General features: G+C 43.7%; 1 protein-coding gene across 13 annotated transcripts in view; it reads right to left on the bottom strand.

The window, feature by feature from the left end:
- The window catches only part of MAGI1 (membrane associated guanylate kinase, WW and PDZ domain containing 1), a 480,056-nt gene that overhangs the window by 113,029 nt on the left and 347,129 nt on the right, over positions 1-19,898 (bottom strand). For all 13 annotated transcript variants that reach the window (XM_080995595.1, XM_080995596.1, XM_080995599.1 and 10 more), the window contains exon 3: positions 9,411-9,530. In XM_080995595.1, coding sequence (XP_080851721.1) covers positions 9,411-9,530 — 120 coding nt within the window. The remainder of the gene's footprint in view (positions 1-9,410; positions 9,531-19,898) is intronic.

Genomic DNA, 19,898 nt, shown 5'->3' with positions numbered 1-19,898 from the left:
ATTCCCATTCCTGGGCCGGGTTGAACAAATGAAATTTAGAATACAGTGGTGCCCCGCAAGACGAATGCCTCGCAAGACGGAAAACCCGCTAGACTTAAGGGTTTTCCGTTTTTGAGTTGCTTCGCAGGACGAATTTCCCTATGGGCTTGCTTCGCAAGACGAAAATGTCTTGCGAGTCTTGAGATTTTTTTCCCGCTCCCCCCCCCTTTTTCTAAGCCTCTAAGCCTTTAATAGCCTTTTAGCAGCTAAGCCGCTAAGCCTTTAATAGCCGCTAAACCGCTAATAGCGCTAATCCGCTAAGCCGCTAATAGGGTTGCTTCGCAAGACGAAAAAACCGCTAGACGAAGACACTCGCGGAACGGATTAATTTCGTCTAATTCCTACTGCTAGATTTGCAGTGAAACAAGTTGTTGTTGCTGCTGCTGTTCAGTTCTGGGTTCCATTTTGGTCACCACTGAAGTTCTGCAACCTGTAACCCCACAGACTTTTTAGGAATGTCAGAATCACCTTTTGCATCATAATTCAACATCACGGAAAATTAGACGAGGATCCAACCAGTGCGTAAGAGCATAAGCGGTATGCTTCCCTTTCAAAAGAGGGAACGAAGTTAACCTGGCTTCAGTCAGCAGCAGTAATTAAAGGTTAAGTTTGGTTTTCTAACAAGGTGGAGACACAAATGTCAAAACAGATGCCAAATGTTTCACTGCCGTGTGTATATGTCACCGACTGCAAGCAGAAATACACAGCAAAGCCTTGATAACCTTCTCGGAGGCAGTCTATTCTGTTTCTTTTTTCTCGATAATCATCTAACTGGTGGAATAGTTATCATGCTTCATCCTCCGTTAAAGGCTAGCTCCTTTTCAGGTATTCATCCCTTTTCAGGTATTCTTTTTTATAGGAGGCCGGTAGGGATATAAAATGGAAGCTTATGGGGAGGGGGGGAAGTAATAAATACGTAAAATTAAAATGGCATGGAAATGTAAAAAGGTAAAGGTAAATGGCCCCTGGATGCAAGGACAGGTTAAAACTGGCTAGGGGGCAATTCTATCACTCATAAATGAAACATTCCTATTTTGCTGACTTTGACTATCCGGCAGCTAAAATGCTGAGCTGATCCAGAGGCCTGTTGTATGCGATGAATGTTGATGGGAATGCTATCCTGATTCCAAAGCCTCCTCCATTGTATCCCATTTGTTCTTTTCACCTCCTAATAATGTAAATTGCCTCAGTCAACCACTTAAGAAGCACAAGTACCACCCTATGATTTAGCACAACACACCCACTGCAAATAAGGAGAACAGTCAAAGCAAAGCGCATGTAGAACAAATCAACCTGCCGTCTGGAGACCTACTCATTCAAAGCTAAGAAAAGAGCAAGGGGAAGGAAGGGGGAGGAGAGAAAAGGCATTCAAGGAAACACAGCACTACAGTGGTACCTCGGGTTACAAACACTTCAGGTTAAAAACTCTGCTAACCCAAAAGTAGTACCTCGGGTTAAGAACTTTACCTCAGGATGAGAACAGAAATCGTGCTCCGGCGACATGGCAGCAGCAGGAGGCCCATTAGCTAAAGTGGTACCTCAGGTTAAGAACAGTTTCAGGTTAGGAACGGACCTCCAGAACGAATTAAGCTCTTAACCCGAGGTACCACTGTACTTGGAGGGGGGAACCCAATAAAAATGCCCAATCAATATCTAATCATCGTCTTGGTTTGCACATGTATTTACATTTCACTGCGGATGCAAAACTGATTTTATTTATTTAAACAAATTTATTAAAGTCGTTTGGATGCCACCTTTTATTTCACAGAAATACTTGGGCAAGTTTACAGAATACAGGCAGCATATAAGAAGACATAGCAGAAAAACCGTATTAATAAAGCAGAAATATTATTATTGTCATTTATAATAATAATAAATTACATGTATGGACTGCTGCCCTTCATCCGTAGCTCTCAGAGCAATTCGCAATGTGAAAATACAATATAGAAATAAAACAGTATGACTTGTAGTAGCCAGAAATGCCAAGAACTGATATGGTCAGAAAAAGCTCAGGTAACAAGATAAGTTTTTAATTGTTGGCAGAAGCACCTAACAGTTGGAGGCCATTCTGCATCTGCTGCAATTTAGTGATAAAGTTAAAATGCCTTTGATACTATTTTTTGTTTTATTTTATTTTAGGTCATTTATGTACCTGTAGCAACTGACATATAAAATAGATCTAAGTGGTGTGGGATGAGTCTAAAAAGACAAATATGAAGCCTCAATGCAAATCTATGCAATGCTAATAAATATACAGTGGTGCCCCGCAAGACGAATGCCTCGCAAGATGAAAAACTCGCTAGACCGAAAGGGTTTTGCGTTTTTTGAGTCGTTCCGCAAGACGAATTTCCCTATGGGCTTGCTTCGCAAGACGAAACGTCTTGCGAGTTCTTGCGAGTTTGTTTCCTTTTTCTTAAAGCCGCTAAGCCGTTAATAGCCGCTAAGCCGCTAAGAGCCGTGCTTCGCAAGACGAAAAAACCGCAAGACGAAGAGACTCGCGGAACGGATTAATTTCGTCTTGCGAGGCACCGCTGTATACAGGTATCAGTAAGAGAACTTCTAATGTGCCTTCCCAGGCACCTCCTCTCATGCTCTTGGCTCTGCCTCAGGACTCAGCCCACACACCCTGGTTCTCAGTCAGAGCCCAAAGAAACCCACACGTCACCCCAAAAGCTCTCTCGACAAAGAGGATCCCCTGAACCTGTTGGCCTCATCCTAGTCTCTCATTGTAGGCTGTCCACAGCAATCAATGAGTGGCACTCCGCACACTCCAGTTCCAGGCTACAGAGGGGTGTTTGTTTCATGGCAAATAGGACTCCCTCCCCTGATACTTCTTTCTCCAACCTTTGCACACCTCTTCTCTTCCAGCTGCACATTGTAGCGACTCTACTGGGAAATCCGCACCCATGATTCATACAGTAATACAGCGGTTCCCAAAGTATGTCAGGGACAAGCTTGCTTGACTGAGTTTCTTCAACCAAGAGCAACAAAAAACAGACCCACAACATCCTACAACTGACCATTTGCACAGCAGTTTCTAGCCATATACATCCAGCCAAAGTTCAACTAGATTCAAGCGACAACAGAGGAGATCATAGAATAGGACACACATGGGGGGGGGGGGGCTTCACACGTAACACTAGACCAGGGATTTAATACTGTGTCCAGGATCAGGAATCTGTGAGCTTCCAGGCGTTGCTGAGACTCGCAAGTTCCCTCCAGCCCCAACCAATATCACCCAATGGGCAAGAATGATGGAAGCTGGAGTCCGGAAACTTCTGGAAGCTGACAGATTCCCCTGTGCTACACTGGACCAAATGGACACCGGACATGTGCTCCTCCCTTCTTCAATGCCTGGATAGCAATTCAGTAACATTTGATGAGCAGGTGTGTAGAACCATTAATACAGATATCATAGGAGGGACCAGAAAATAATGTTATTATTTTTAACCTGCCCATCTAACTGGGTGGCCCCGGGCACTCTGGGTCCAACGTATATAAAAACATAGTAAGTGATGTGGCATCATCACATCAACATTTTCTCTACACTGCAAAGGACAATCAGTTAACTGTTGGGGTGGGAAAAACTCCACTCATGTCTTTGGTAACGTTTGGTTCCAGCTAAAGATAATTTGTAAGGTTTTGATGGAGTAGAAAATTGTTTACCATCTGTTTGATTGGTTGCTGTGTTGCAGGACTGTAATTTATCAAAAGTTAGTGAGTGGATTAGATTTCACAATTTAACCTTTGACGCCTTTTACACAGATCCACATTTATTGTTACCCTTTGGGCTCCTTTGGATAAGGCCAAGTTACCTTAGTTCCCCAAATATTACCTCAGGAATCCACAGACCATTAAATTATAGCCCAAATAACAGTGCTGCAGTGAGCAGCATTCAGCTTTCTAACAACGCAGAATCATAATAGCTCCTTTCTCACGGTGGGTGGAATGAGTGGCCTTCAGTGGACAAAATGAAATCTCAACAATGCATTCATCATAACTTCAACTTTCTGAAATTAAAAGGCCACTGCCAACCCTTGTCAAGGACAAATTGCATCGTGTTGGAAATAAATTGAAAAGTAATAAAGACCAAAGAAATAATAATCACCAACACCTTTTAAAAGTAGAACTTACACAACACCAATATTATTTCAAAAAGAAAACTATCAAGAAGAAGAAGAGTTTTGATTTGATATCCCACTTTATCACTACCCTAAGGAGTCTCAAAGTGGCTAACAGTCTCCTTTCCCTTCCTCCCCCACAACAAACACTCTGTGAGGTGAGTGAGGCTGAGAGAGTTCAAAGAAGTGTGGCTAGCCCAAGGTCACCCAGCAGCTGCATGTGGAAGAGCGGGGACGTGAACCCGGTTCACCAGATTACGAGTCCACCACTCTTAACCACTACACCACACTGACATTGCCTAAAAAAAGTTTTAAAAGAGCATAAGCATAAGGAGAAAATAAAATATTCCACTGCAATTAGATCTTGGTGATCTAATGGGGTTAAAGGGCCATTCGGATTGCAGTGGTACCTCGGGTTAAGAACTTAATTCGTGTTGGTGGTCCGTTCTTAACCTGAAACTGTTCTTAACCTGAGACACCACTTTAGCTAATGGGGCCTCCTGCTGCCGCTGTGCCGCCACTGCACGATTTCTGTTCTCATCCTGAAGCAAAGTTCTTAACCTGAGGTACTATTTCTGAGTTAGCGGAGTCTGTAACCTGAAACGTCTGTAACCTGAAGCGTATGTAACCTGAGGTACCACTGTACTGAGTTGATCTGTTGTATAGAAACATTAGTAAGTACATCTTATGCTATGAATGGAAACTAATTGCTCTGCTCCTGACAAAACTGCTCACCTTCCCAGGGGGGCGGAGTTGCAGGCTGGCCATGAGCACTCTCTGTGTACAGCAGGGGGCGTGGCGATGCCACTCGCGTCATTGGGAGTCCCGGCTGTGTCACGACCCACGGCCAACCAATCTGGTTGACCGGGGGACGTGGCTCACCTGATTTAAACATCCTCACAGCCAGGGCTCAGTCTCCTTTTCTCCTCCTGCGTCAGATCTCCTGCCCTCCCACCATATTTCCGTGCGTTTGCCATCTTGGCCTTGCTATGGACTACAGTTGGTCGCCTGTTGCGGGGGCCAGGTAGGAATTTCCCCACTTGGCAAACTGGCACCAGCCACATGGTTTTTGCCTGCCTTGCAGCAATCGTCACAACTTTGTAAGGTTTGGCGGTTAGGCATTGGTAAACCTGGTTAATGGGAGGGGAGGTTGTGGCCTTCACCTGCCCCTCCTCTTTAAGGGTATTCCATTAAAGGGATCCGGGGGTGTGGATCCTGTCTGAAGCCCGGGTATGGGCTAGGGCCATGCCACGACCCCATCGGTGATCCTGGGGGAGCTCGCAGTTGATGCACATCAACAGAGCTCCCCCTACTGGTGGTTGACCCTTATGAGACTACCTGCATGGTGGGCAGGAGTCAGATATAGTTGGTTCAGTTCCAATGCCTAAGCCAATACCGCTCACATCTGTAACCAATAAAGTTGTGGCCTTAATTATCCCATTAACCCAAAATATGGGTGTCTGTGTGTTTCATTATCTAAGAAATGGGGTGGGGCTTGGGGCCTCACCATGCAATATATGCCACACCTACAACCACCTAATCTGTTCCATCTTGGTTCTGAGTCCTGGAAGACCTGCTCCTTGGCCTGCAGTACTTTTCCACCTAGCCTGGGAGGGTGGGGTCCTGATCAATTCAGCTACAAAGGCTCAGTTATTGGGCTGGGGTATTGGTTAGCGGGTGGCGCTGTGGGTTAAACCACGGAGCCTAGGACTTGCCGATCAGAAGGTCGGCGGTTCGATCCCCGCAACGGGGTGAGCTCCCATTGCTCGGTCCCTGCTCCTGCCAACCTAGCAGTTCGAAAGCACGTCAAAGTGCAAGTAGATAAATAGGTACCGCTCCGGCGGGAAGGTAAAGGGCGTTTCCGTACGCTGCTCTGGTTCACCAGAAGTGGTTTAGTCATGCTGGCCACATGACCCGGAAGCTGTCTGCGGACAAACGCCGGCTCCCTCGGCCTATAGAGCGAGATGATCGCTGCAACCCCAGAGTCAGTCACGACTGGACCTAATGGTCAGGGATCCCTTTACCTTTACCTTTATTGGGGTTTTTTAGGGTGGGGGTTGTTGGGGAAGGGCTGTTGCTGTTATTGATATTAATTTTTGTATCTTTATTTTAGATCTGATTATGATTTATGTGGAAATTATTCCATTTGATTGTGTATATATAAACAAAGGACCTATCCACATGATGCTTACATAACCCCACTAGGCAATAAAATGAAAGAACAACAGCCCCCCATCTCTGTTCTTCCCTCTCTCCCTCCCCCCTCTTTCCCCACAATTGTACCTTTCAACTATTAAACCCCTAAATGGCCCAAGTCACGGAGTGTCTCTCCTGATAGCAGCCTGTCTGTGTCCTAAGGTCTGTCAGAGAAAGCTTCTACATGCCATGTTTCAATGAAAGAGCAAGCCTTCTTTGTTATGATACCATAACTGTATCATAACAGCTGTATCTCAGTCGTGTAGTCTCTCTGACGGTGGTTTACTGCTTTGCCAGTATTTCCACAGTTGTTATATTTTATAGTTGTGTATTTGGCCTTGCTTTGTACACCACCTTGGCATCAAACTGATGAACGAGAGAGCCTAAAAAAATCTTTTAAATGGTAAATAAAATAAACAATAAACTATCTGAGGGCTCCTCCATTATTTGCAAAGAATAGGAAAAACTCAGAGCACACAACTGAACATTCCTATGCATACAGCTTCATGTGTAAACATGAAAACTGGAGTGAGTCGGTTTAGGGGTTGTCTGCAAGTATTTGCAAAGTTCCATAAATTTGGAATTCAGGCCTGAATTATTTTATTAATAAAAAAATAATGAGCATGAGGTTCTGAAACACAATGGAACCCTTGACTAATATTCCTAAGGCAACTGAGTTGTTAATTGCTTCCAAACAGAACTAAATCTTCATTGTTCAAAATGTATGACTTCTTGTTGTTTTAAAAGGCCACCTTATTACATTTTGAACAGACCTCGACAGAAGTAATTAAAGATAACTTCTCCCTCTCGTTGACAAAACTATGCTTCATGCCCAGAGGATGAATCATAGCATCTTAAAATACTCTTAAATGAAATAAACTTGGACGGGGTGGTACTTTGCTGTGATACAAAGAAGCCTTGAGTGACTTGACAAAAATCTATAAATGCATTTCTTGTCCTGCCTCTAAAACATCAGCAGCCAACATGATACCTTCTGAATATTGTCGAACCACAATTCCAATCATCCCTGACTGGCTGGGGGTTATGGGAATTGTTGTTCAACAACATCCAGAGGGCATCACACACACACACACACACACACACACACACACTTCCTGTTTATTGATATTATTACTCACCATTACAAAATCCTGAAAGTAATAAAGATGTCCAACTTCAAGTCCTACATAACTTGCAGTCAAAAGCCAAGATGCTGAGTAAGTCATTAAAGTTGTAACAATTGTATCAATAGCTATGTTTAGGGAAGGTTTTAATATTTGATGAATGACTGTATTTTAATATTTTTCTGGAGCTGCCCAGAGTGGCTGGGGAATAAATAATAATAATAATAATAATAATAATTTTATTATTACTACTACTATTACTATTATTATGTGTCTTACAATTCTTTACAGTTCTTCATCCTCACAACAAACTTGAAAAGCAGGTCACTAGTGATTCCCATCACTGCAACTTGTCAACTATAAACTCCCATAGTTGGGTGGGCACAGGACCTGTATACAGTGGTACCTTGGGTTACATACGCTTCAGGTTACATATGCTTCAGGTTACAGACTCCGCTAACCCAGAAAGAGTGCTTCAGGTTAAGAACTTTGCTTCAGGATAAGAACAGAAATCGGGCTCCGGTGGCGCGGCGACAGCAGGAGGCCCCATTAGCTAAAGTGGTGCTTCAGGTTAAGAACAGTTTCAGGTTAAGAATGGACCTCCGGAACGAATTAAGTACTTAACCCGAGGTATCACTGTATTCTAAATTCTCAGCCAATAATTTGACATTTGTTGCTGTAATTTTCGCATTTTTCTGTATATTAAAAAGACAAATGTCATTACCTCTCTGAATCTCAGCTAGGAAGCCTCCTAAGTTTAAGAAAGAGAAAAACTATTTGCTTTATAGTCAGAAAAGCTCAAACACTGGCTTAATTCAGGCTAGCGAAAAGCAATCCCATTCAACTCAACCCAGAAAAAAGCTTCGCTAAATGTTACAGAACTTTCTCCCAGGTAAGTGTGTAAAGGATTGCAGTCTAAAAGGCAGCAGTTGTCAAACCAGCCTGCAGCACCATTAACAAACCAATACATCCAAAGTGGTTAGCGCAGCATCCGCCCAGGCAATCCAAAATAAGTAAATATTAACTTATTCATTAACTTCAGCAGGCCTTTGGATGGGACTGAATGTCAAAGTTGCCAGAGCTCTTATTGATGAACCCACGCAGGCATATTTGCAGGATCTCTGTGGGCTGCCTGCCTATACGTAACAAGGCTCAATTCAAAGTGTTAATGCTGGCATGCTTGACTTGAATAACTTGGGGTCTAGTATTTGAGGGAACACATCCCAACCCTGCAAATTAGCCAATCTAGATCATGAAATGGGGGGCGGGAGGTGGGGGGACACTATACTCAATGATGGCTGTGCAGTGACATAAGACAGGGTCTTCTCTATAGTGGCCCTCTGAATGTGGATCTCCCTCTCCTTAGAAGTATGGATGGCCCCTACACTTTTGGGCTTCTTATGCCTGATAAGAACTGTTTGCTCATGCAGCCCTGAGGGGAATTTGTTGTTGTTGTTGTTGTTGTTGTTGTTGAAAGGTTTAATATTATTCTCATGTTGCACTGCAGCTGTTTGCATAGAAACATCCCTCTTTTATTGCTGCTTTTTAATAATTTCCTAATCTGTTTATTGTTGTGAATTGGGTTCTGTTTTGTGTAACGTTTCGAAATTGCCCTGGGATCTATCTTTGATGAAGAATGGTAAAAAATACAATACAATACAATACAATACAATACAATACAATACAATACAATACAATACAATACAATACAACACAACACAACACAACACAATCCTCAGCATTGCCATGTTAATTCCTACCTTTCAAAACACTGTTTTAAAGCTTTTAAAGGGGGTGGGATTGAAATGGTGCCATTATAATAATAAAAAGCAAGCGGTGGCCCTAAGTTTCCCAAAGAAGTTCCTCAAGCATTTCTAGAAGCTGTCCTTCATCACAGGCATCTCGTTGAGCCCACATTACTATGACATACCTTCATAGGTTCCCACTTCAAGAAGAGTCCCGCTTTTTTCAAGCTCAAGAAACTCCTGCACAGTCAGAAAGTTATAGTCCACACCAGGCACTTCTCCTTCTCGTGGAGGACGTGTTGTGCCTAAGGGGAGACAAAAAAGGGTAACAAAAATGACTTTTCAGGCTTCCTTACCACCATCAGGACGAAACAAGTATCATCATATCAAGACACTACTGAGGGAAATGGAACCACGATCTTCTGGGGAAAGAGGCCACGTACCAAGGAAAAAGGCAAAGTAAAGTAGCACCATACATGAGTGTCTGCAACAACAACCATCCCACACCAAGCACAGTGCAGAGTCTAGCAGTGCCTTAAAAGATTTGCATTTTTTAAAAATGGCATAAGCTCGTAGCAGCGGGTGATGCATTTGCTGGAAACTGGATCTGTTGTCCCTGTGGATCCTACTGCCTGAGGCAGTTGCTTCACCTTGCCTCATGGGTGGTCCGGCCCTGGCTCTGGTCCAGGTGTCTGAAGATACGTTTTAACTGAATCCATTTCTGGCCTTTGAAGGGAAGCACCATGCAAATCTTCACCAATCCCATATCCTCTCCAAGTCAACTTATACTGGGGGACTTGGGTGGAAACTCGCTTTATTCGATTTCACAAAGCTTTCCTCAACAACCCAGAACTTGCATGAAATATTTATTGGCATCCACCCCCACATTTTCCATCTGTCTTTTTATGACAATTACTAACGTTTTATCATCCTTCTCCGCCTTTGTTTACATTACATCAACACATCTGTCAAAACTGCAGACTAATTTTCTAAGGCATTTGAATAGTTCTACTTGTTTCAAGCCATTGCTCTTAATTTTCTGGGGATGCTGAAATCTGAATGTTGCAGAGGCCCTTGCTATCAACGTAGGGTGGTCTGCTAAAACACTCTGTATGAATTATGAATTCAGATGGGCTTAGATAATAATGGGCTGGACCTAAAAGAACACAAATGGAAGGGGAGGCTGGAAGATGAGCTGTTTCTCACTGAAAGTGCTTCTTCGTTCCTCCTTAGTTTTAAAAAATAATTCCTCCCCCTTCCCTCTTGACACCCCAGACCACCCCATTCGGCAGGAACCCCTCATCCTTAGGAGAGTCTTTCTAGGGAGGAAGAAGGGGTGCAAAATTCACCTCCCATGCCTACTCCCAGTGTTTCTCTGGATCCAACCCATTAAATATAACTAAGGGAAAGCTATTGTATTTTTCACTCTATAGGACTCACTTTTTCCCTCCTAAAAAGTAAGGGGAAATGTGTGTGCGTCTTATGGAGCAAATGCAGGCCACCAAGCTATCGCTGAAGCCAGAACAGAAGAGGGAGAGCTGTGCAGGAATCCCTCTTGCTGTTCTGGCTTCAGGGATAGCAGCGCAAAGCCTCTTCAACAACATTTGATTCAGAATTCCCCCCCCCCCATTGTTTTCCTCCTCTAAAAACTAGGTGCGTCTTATGGTCGGGTGCGTCTTATAGAGCGAAAAATATGGTAAGTGCATCCATCTGCCATTAATTTCAGTGGAAGAACTACACATATTAGTTTTCTCTACATACAACCAAAATACATGCACACCACACATCCTTCAGGGGAGGGGAAATTCACAAACCAAGGCAGAGTATACTTGCTCTGTTACTGAGATACAACTGTAGGGCTTTAAAGTTTCCATGTTCTACTTCAGCAATGAGTGCTCAAAGCAAAAACAAGCACATCTGAATCAGATGGAGTTTGTTCTTGTGGGCACAAATTAAGTCCATTGCTCATCCAGGATGTTCAGAGAACAAAGAGTTGCCCAGGATGTTGATTTATTCATTCACACTTAGGATGACCCATTGTATCTCATCTGGCTTTTCACTTGCGCTCTGAAGATAAACGCACCTAGAAGAGCCTTGTAATGTCAAGAAGCTAGTAACTTAAAACATACCAATTTCCACTGTAGCCTAAGATATAGTATCACTGGCAAGTCCCTCTCATTTTGTGGGATCAACGGGGCTGCAAACGCCCACATTCTGCATTTTTGCGTAGCGCAAGGATTACTCTCGGCTTCACTGCATCTAAGCAAATGTTCCCAACTACAATTCAGAAAGGTAGTAAAGAAAACAAGGGGCAAGGGAATTCCTGCCTCCGCTTTTCTGTAGCGAAATGACAGGCTGCCGGCTGGACACACGCCTGACAGATGGCATTTCAAAGGGTTTTTATGAACCATCTGGGGTGTACACAATGACTACAAACCACACTTACTACCAACTCAGGAGGGTTTTCTTGTTCAATGTTATTTAAGAGGAGACACAGAAAAACAGGCAAACCAAATTCAGTCTCTTTTCCCCTGCAATCTTTACATCGGCAATAAGTTCACCCTTTTCTCTGCTGAGTTCCCGAACAGGGAAAACCCAAATTTCACTATTAATTTGTAAAGAACAGTGTCAGAGGCCACGACTCTACCTACTCTGCAAGGTTTTGAGATAAAAACCAGTTGAGCAACTGATTTCACACAATCAGTTTCTTTTTATGGAGCAGTTTTGTCAAAGAGAAATTCCAGTTTCGAGTTTTCCTTTCAGCAAAAAATGATCTCTAATGCATGTAAATTAATAAGGAATTTAGTAGAGAAATTAAAACATCAGATATTGAAGAAAAACAAAGCACTTAAATTGCTTAGTGAGGCATTTTGCAAAATTTTGAAACCGCTTGAATGATAAAACTTTGAATAAGAACGTGTTCCCAAGCAAAAGTAACTTTGTTAAAAAGCTAACCACTTGAAAGGAATCCGAAATTAGACCTCAGTCAGAAAGTTATTCTGAAAAATCAAAGCTCTTGTTCACTGTCTCTCTCTGCTCTTTCCCAGCTATGCTCTTCTTTTGTTGTGCAAGGTTTCCTGTTAGGTTGCTTAATAAAAGTTGACACCCTGAGGCTAAATTAATCAGAAACTTGCTTACTGTAATATTAGAACAACACTTCAAGAAGCCTGCATTCAGTCACCTCAATTACTTTTGCATTATATTAAAACAATTATCTGATATTGCACCACAATTAAAGCATATAAACAGTCTTCAGAAAGCAGTTTAGGGATGTGCATGAACAAATGAGAACAGTTAGAGAATTTACCATGGGGCAGTTGGGACAGGTTTTCTGGTCTTCATAAACCATGCTGTGATCCTGGCTTATTTTACTGGTTCATGGGTAGGCAAACTAAGACACGTGGGCTGGATCCGGCCCAATCGCCTTCCAAATCCAGCCTGCGGACTATCCAGGAATCAGCGTGTTTTTACATGAGTAGAATGTGTCCTTTTATTTAAAATGAATCTCTGGGTTATTTGTGGGGCCTGCCTGGTGTTTTTACATGAGTAGAATATGTGCTTAAAAATAAATATGTGAGGCATAGGAATTCATATACCGTATTTTTCGCCCTATAGGACGTGCTTTTTCCCCTCCAAAAATGAAGGGGAAATGTGTGTACGTCCTATGGGGCGAATGCAGGCTTTCGCTGAAGCCTGGAGAGCGAGAGGGGTCGGTGCGCACCGACCCCTCTCGCTCTCCAGACTTCGCGCACCTCTCCGCAAGCAGCGGGAGCTGCGTGCACGCTGAAGCCTGCGCGCGCTGAGCTCAGCGCGTCCAGGCTGCACACACCTCTCCGCAAGCAGCGGGAGCCCGGCGCTGGGCGAGTTGCCTGCATGCTGAAGCCTGGGGGCGCTGAGCTCAGCGCGTCCAGGCTTCGCGTACCTCTCCGCAAGCTGCGGGAGCCCGGCGCTGGGCTCCCACGGCTTGCAGAGAGCTGCCTGTTCTGGGGGCTGGGGTCGGGGGAAGTTCGGGCTTCCCCCGCCCCAGCCCCGCGCCGGGGGGGAAATCATTTTTCCCCCTTTATTTCCCCCCCAAAAAACTAGGTGCGCCTTATGGGACAGTGCGACCTATAGGGCGAAATATACGGTATTTTTATTTCAAAATATAGTCTGCCCCCCCCCCCAAAGTCTGAGGGACAGTGGACCGGCCCCCTACTGAAAAAGTTTGCTGACCCCTGTACTGGTTTGTCACCTGACATTAATCCAGAGTTTCCAGCAGAGATTTAACAGGGGACTTCAGCCAGCACCTTCGCTCCAAAGAACCGAAAAGGAGGAGGGGAGGACGGGAACTTGGTCCCAGCCCTTGTTTCTGGCTTCGTAAACCACATGGACACGAAGCCTCAAAAGATCATCTAAACTGGGCCTGTATTTGTAAAATATTGTAAACGTTCCCAACTCTTTGGGATGAACCCAGTATCTAAAGTCTTCCAGGTAATCTAGGAGTCAGTTTACTTTCACCTGCAAAAACAGGGCTCCTTTGAGAGGAAGTGCAGGATATAAATTTAATAAATGATAACCGTTATTTCCCTGTGCTACAATCTGAAGCCACTCTGCCAATATGTGTATGGATGTTGGGCGGTCCCCCTACTGGAAACCTGGAAGCCACAACCCAATATAAGCCAGGCAAATTTTAAGAAGATCAACTCGGATAGACACATACACATTTCTTGAATCAGTTGGTTTTTCCTGGGGATCAACCTCTGCCATTATACCTATAACGTACACATAACGACTTAAAAACTAATTATTAAAGAATGGGGGTGGGGAGAAGTGAATGGTACTCTATCAAATACATTTTCTTAACCAGGAGTTTCTTTTACCCAGATGAAAGACAAGGGTGATTTTTTGGGGGGAGGGGAAGTCCTAACAATAATCCTCTGGGGAAAAACCTGTGTGTCCTAGGGTGGTACCACAGTACCCCCAGAAACCCACTTTTGTTGCCCACCAAGGGCCCCTTCCAATCCATCTGTGTGCTTTTAAATATATATTTTTAATAATCCTTTTACCTTTGGCTGTCGTCGGTAGATTTGAATTGATTTGGATGATGGCAATTTAATAATAAGGTTTGCATTCTCAAGCTGGGTAGTACAATGGTAAATGGATGTCTTTTGTCTATTATCTCCCAGGAAGCCTTATGCCAAAATATGCAGACCTTGAAAAGTATAAAGTTAAATTTTTGCATATAGTGTAGTTGGGTGTGTCTCCCTACTGACTTCTTTGAATCAGTGACATAGTTTTACTCATCGAACTTGGAATCATCTGAGAGGGTCCCATTCCATCTCTGCTTGGAAATTATGCTCTTGTGGTTCTGAAAATCTTCAACAGCTCAGGGGATCCTGTATCATTTAAAGGTCACCCTCTTCAGCCATGTCATCTGATAATTACCTCTTTTGCATCTGTCACCTAAATCACATTTAAATGGTAGGCAAGGGAGAAAGAGAGCTCTGCAGATCTGCTGATGGCAACACGAAAATGGAACAGACAGAGACAACCTGCTCCATATTTCCAGAAAAGGCAACCTGATTAGTGGCCAGGCACAAGTATGAACTAATTACCTGTGACACATAATCAGAACTATCCCAATAAACTGTGACAAAACCCTGAAAAATACACCCAGCTCCAACACCTCTACGCAGAACTCTTGACAACACCGACTGTGTTCCTAACAACCCAAAGATCCTGCATTGTTCAGCCAGTTTTTACCCCAAGGGTCAGCAAACTTTTTCAGCAGGGGGTCGGTCCACTGTCCCTCAGACCTTGTGGGGGGGCTGGACTATATTGGGGGGGGGGAATGAACAAATTCCTATGCCCCACAAATAACCCAGAGATGTATTTTAAATAAAAGGACACATTCTACTCATGTAATTCCCTACTCATGTGATTCCCAGACCGCCTGTGGGCCAGATTTAGAAGGCAATTGGGCCAGATCCAGCCCCTGGGCCTTAGTTTGCCTTCCCACGGTCCAGGCCCTCCAAGAAGCTTAAACCAAGAGGATTCCTCAAGGAAGTCTTGCTCCATAGATTTGGGTCACATTCTGGGTCAAAGAGTCATGGAAACCCCACCCTACTCCAATAATAGTTGGAAAGGGTTTGTGTGTTTGATGCCCACAACAATTTCTCCAGTTTGTAAAAGTGCCAAGGACCCCCCAATGGTTGGCACCCTGTAGTATAATTCTTTCTTCCATTCTGATTTTTACATGTGACTGCATCAAAACAGAAGCAGAAGTGGATCCATTCTACAGCAAGGAAGAAAACAGCAGCTCAACTTTGGCAGTGCTAAAGCCATAGCAGAAACAGTGGGAGTGGGTGATGATTCTGGACTCCAACCCAGACCTCTTCCCCTCACTTTCGATACATGCAAACTTGTTTATGTGCAGGTGGGAAGAGTCAGCTGCTACCCGCTTCTCTCTACAACCCAGTGTACAAATGAAGAGGAACAGCTGCTGTCTGGAGAAGGGAGACTTCTGTTCCTCCTTGACTCCTGGCAGGGACTGTGAATGACAAAAGAACAACAGCTGTTGTTCCAAGGCAATTCCGGCTCCTAAGGGCATTTGCCCTCCAAGCAATGTCCACCATACATTGTAAACTACTGTTAGTTTGGTCCCTTTGCAAGCAGAACTACTTGATCCTAATTTCCCTAAAAGCTGAGTGAATAGATTGTAGAGCAGGTCTCTAAAGTCAGGCTTGACAAATTAATCGCACCCACACCAGCCCAATAGTTCAGAAGGGGAAGCAAAGGGCAAAAAAGGAAACATGTGTAATATTCATTCTACAGGATCTGGAGCATTGAAAACAGTTGGGTAACTATTCTTCCTATAAACATCTGATAAAAAAAAAAGCATGTTCATTACCAGTCCACTCATTTTGACTATCTGCTTATATATTTGGATTTGTAATGTGTCATCACGCTGCAGGTTAATGCAACACAGTGGAAGCCTGCCTCTCTTTGTATGAGGAATATGCCGATTCCACTTCCTCCAGACCTGACTGGCAGAGCCCACTTTTGTCCCCGGGATCTAGCCAAGCAGATCAGAGGAGAAGAAAGACAATATGAAATAGCAATCCCTTTAAAGAGAAACTAGGGAAATCCTGCAATAAAGGCACAAGCAATGCAGGGAGAAAAGGTGCAAAGCTGATTGGGAAATGGGACAAGCCCCTGCTGTACATCCAGATCCAACCTGACAATGACACACAAAAGCCAGCTTGGGCAGAATGGGGAAATTAAGAGGAAAGATTACACACACAGACACCCCAGCAAGTGCTCACACCTCTGTAAAGAGTGCCGTTTCATACCCTGAGAATTCTTCATTGAGTACAGCAATGCACCTAAAGGAACAGGTCACAGGTCAGAGTGGATAGCACATGCCTTGCAAGCAAAAGCTTTGATCCTTGGCATCTCCAGGTAGGACAGGGAAAGTCTCCTGCTTGAAACCCTGCCAGTTTCAGTACAGACAGCTGCCAGTTAGGACAGACAACTCTGAGCAACATGGGCTGACTTAGTATAAGGCAGCTTTCTATTTCCCCATCACACAGTTCCTAGTACCTGCTACTTCCTTCTGGAACAGAGAACTGGCGGAAACAACTGTATTGTCCCAGTCTCTAATAGGAAGCCCAGCCAGATGGGCGGGGTATAAATAACAAATTATTATTATTATTATTATTATTATTATTATTATTATTTCATGGCAGCACACAATCCAACACTGCTCCTCATTGTAGATGAGATACCAATGCATTCTAAAGCCACAAAGCAATCAGAAGCAAACAATGAATTTCCGTTCTGTCAACACACACAATAATAACAAAATAACAACCCTTCCCAGGGCTATTATATATATATACACACACACATCTGAAGTAAACCCTTAAATCTGTTACTAGGTCAAATAACTTGTGGGCTTGTTACGACGACAACGTATAACAATAATTATAATCTGGTAGAATATTTATGTAACGGACATTCAGAACAATGTTGTAGAACTGCAGAGACAACACAGACCCCAAGAGTTGTCTGTTACAATTCATGCTCCTAAAGGAACATACCCAGATCGGGAGTATCCCCAGCAGGTACCTACAAATCCTTTCCTTGTAGACCTTACAGGGTGGGAAGATGGTGGCAATGGTGTGATCATAACAGTGGGCTGTTAGATTTATATCCCTGGAACTTTGCCTGAAAGCAAGCAACCTATAGAATGCCACCAGTTGAATGTACCAATTGTAACAATAAGGTTTCAAGTCAAGAGTAGGGTCGATGAGCAGTCTTAGATGGTCTACAACTGAGTCACTTAAAGTAGAACAGTGAAGCGGAAAATGAGTTCTACGACAGAAATAGGAAAATCAACGGTATCACTGGAATGGAGAGAAGTCACGGCTTGGTACTAAATCGCTGATCTAGAAGGAAAGCCAAGATTTTATGCCTCGGCCCCTGTTACTACCTTTCTGCGTTTAATTACCACAATATAAAAGCTTTTGCACTGCTGAACTTGTGTAATATTTTGGAGTGTTTCAACCGAATCTACTTTCTTTCGATGTAAACAGATCTCTGGTTTAACTTTGTGTTTGGTAGGGTTCCTCAAGCTTTCTGAATTCGGCTTCCTCTCTAAGAGAGAGGATCTTCTGAGGATCTCCAACCCAGCCAACAAGAACCTGTTAATGTACAGAGAACCTAGCATGTGGCTATGTCTACAGCCTGCTCCTTTGTGCAAGGTTCAGTAGATTAGTTAGCAATCCCCTGCTGGAGATACAAAGCAGAATCTCTCTCATCTCATCCTACAGAAAAATAATAATAATTGTGAGAACAAAAGCAGCAACTCTCCTTAAGCTCTCGCCATCCAAAATCACCCCACAGGTTACAAATCCAGTGTGGATCTGTGAGAGTCTAGTCACTGTCATGTGGGGAAGGAAAGAGATTGCCTGTACCAGAACTTCAATGCTCCCTGGAATGTCACACTATCACCCCACACCAGAACCCTGTATGTGCACCTTGACTGAGGACTGCTCCCCAAATTATGAATGACCGTTGTATGGTGAACAATGTGCATGCTGTAAACAAGGGAGAAAGTTAAGATATTGAAAAGTGTTTGCGTGGTGTCTAGACATTAGACATCCTTTGTAAGTAACAGCAACATCAGCTTCCATTCCAACATTGTGCAGAATGGATGCACTTAACTGCCAGCAAAATAATATGCCAAATAAATGCTAGCTTGTGACAGAAAGCAATTAGAAGTCAATGGATTACACAATAAGTGCCACAGAGTTAACTCCTTTTAAGCTTTTAGTGGAATAGGGTTCATATAAATTTAATTCATTTTTAAACATGCATTTTAGATCTAGGTTTTCTTTTATTATTATTTTTAAAAAAATACTCTTCCTGGCCTGAGGCTTTTAGGATGAGGTGCGAGATAAAATTACTACTCCTCATAATTCCTAACATGTTTTTGCAATCAGTGCCAGCTAACCATGCAAGCATTCTTAAATGGTCACCTGGGGCAAGACACCAAATATTTCCCTTCAATATTAAGTGGCCAGAAGTGAATGCAGAGCATGATTTAAGGAGTGCATTGCAGGTTTCCCTTCTGATGACACAAAAAGAGGCAGGGGCATAGCTTTGACTGAACTCTTGGCATGAGCCAAGAGTTGAAATGCAGGATTTTCCTCCAACTTCACAAAAGATCTTAAGAGTGCAATCTGGACATTTAGGATCAGCAAATCAAAGGGGTTGACAACCTTTTTGCATATGTGGGCATATGCAAACTGGATGACACTACTACGTCTACACCCACACCCACCCAAGAACACACTGCAATCTATTATATTGGTTACAATAGAATGCTTCTTCCACGCCTATGGTGGTGGTGGTGGGGAGAAAATCCTCTGGGCACCAGTCAAAACATACTATATAATACTATTAATGTGTGTGCCCACAGGCACCCCATTGGTAACCCCTTGCTAAATGTCTTTGGGTGTACCTGTTTAGAGTTCTGATTTCTCAGGCTGGGCTAAGACATTGTGATTATGCCCTGGGGGTCACCCAGTGGTTTCCACATCTAGTGTCTGACACCTTGTCCAAGACATTATACAAGCTCCTTATTTATAAATTGACCAATAAATCGCAATATATCAAAACCAAATGTTGTGCAACAGAGCAACGCCACAGTGAAAGCAAGCATGTTCGTTAACTCTAGGGCCATAAAGACTTGCTTGGAGATGTAGACTTTCAAGGTTCCTTTAAGTAATACACAACAAACAATGGATTGATTGGGAAGGAACTACCAAGACAAAGGGCAGGCACAAAGTGATTAGTGGAGGTCACTAACTTTCCAGGAAGACCTGGGGCAGGGGTCAGCAATCTAAGGCCCAAGGGCCAGAAGCAACCTGCGGAGGTCGTTTGACCGGCCCCCGAGCCGCCCCCAAACTGAGTTGCCCACTCACGCACTGCGCTAAACCGGCGCAGCACAGCATGAGGACTTGCTTCCGTGGTGCTAGAAATCACGTCTGCGCACATGCAGATGCCAAAAATTGTGTCTGCGCACGCGCAGATGCTGAAAATCGCATCCGGCCCACAGAGGGATCTCTGAGGGACGGATCCAGCCCAGGCAAGATAAACCTTGCTGACCCCTGACCTAGAGGATAAAG

Source organism: Podarcis pityusensis (assembly GCF_964106645.2).
Source record: "Podarcis pityusensis genome assembly, chromosome: 2".
Lineage (NCBI taxonomy): Eukaryota > Metazoa > Chordata > Lepidosauria > Squamata > Lacertidae > Podarcis > Podarcis pityusensis.
This window is presented reverse-complemented; position numbering and strand designations above follow the sequence as displayed.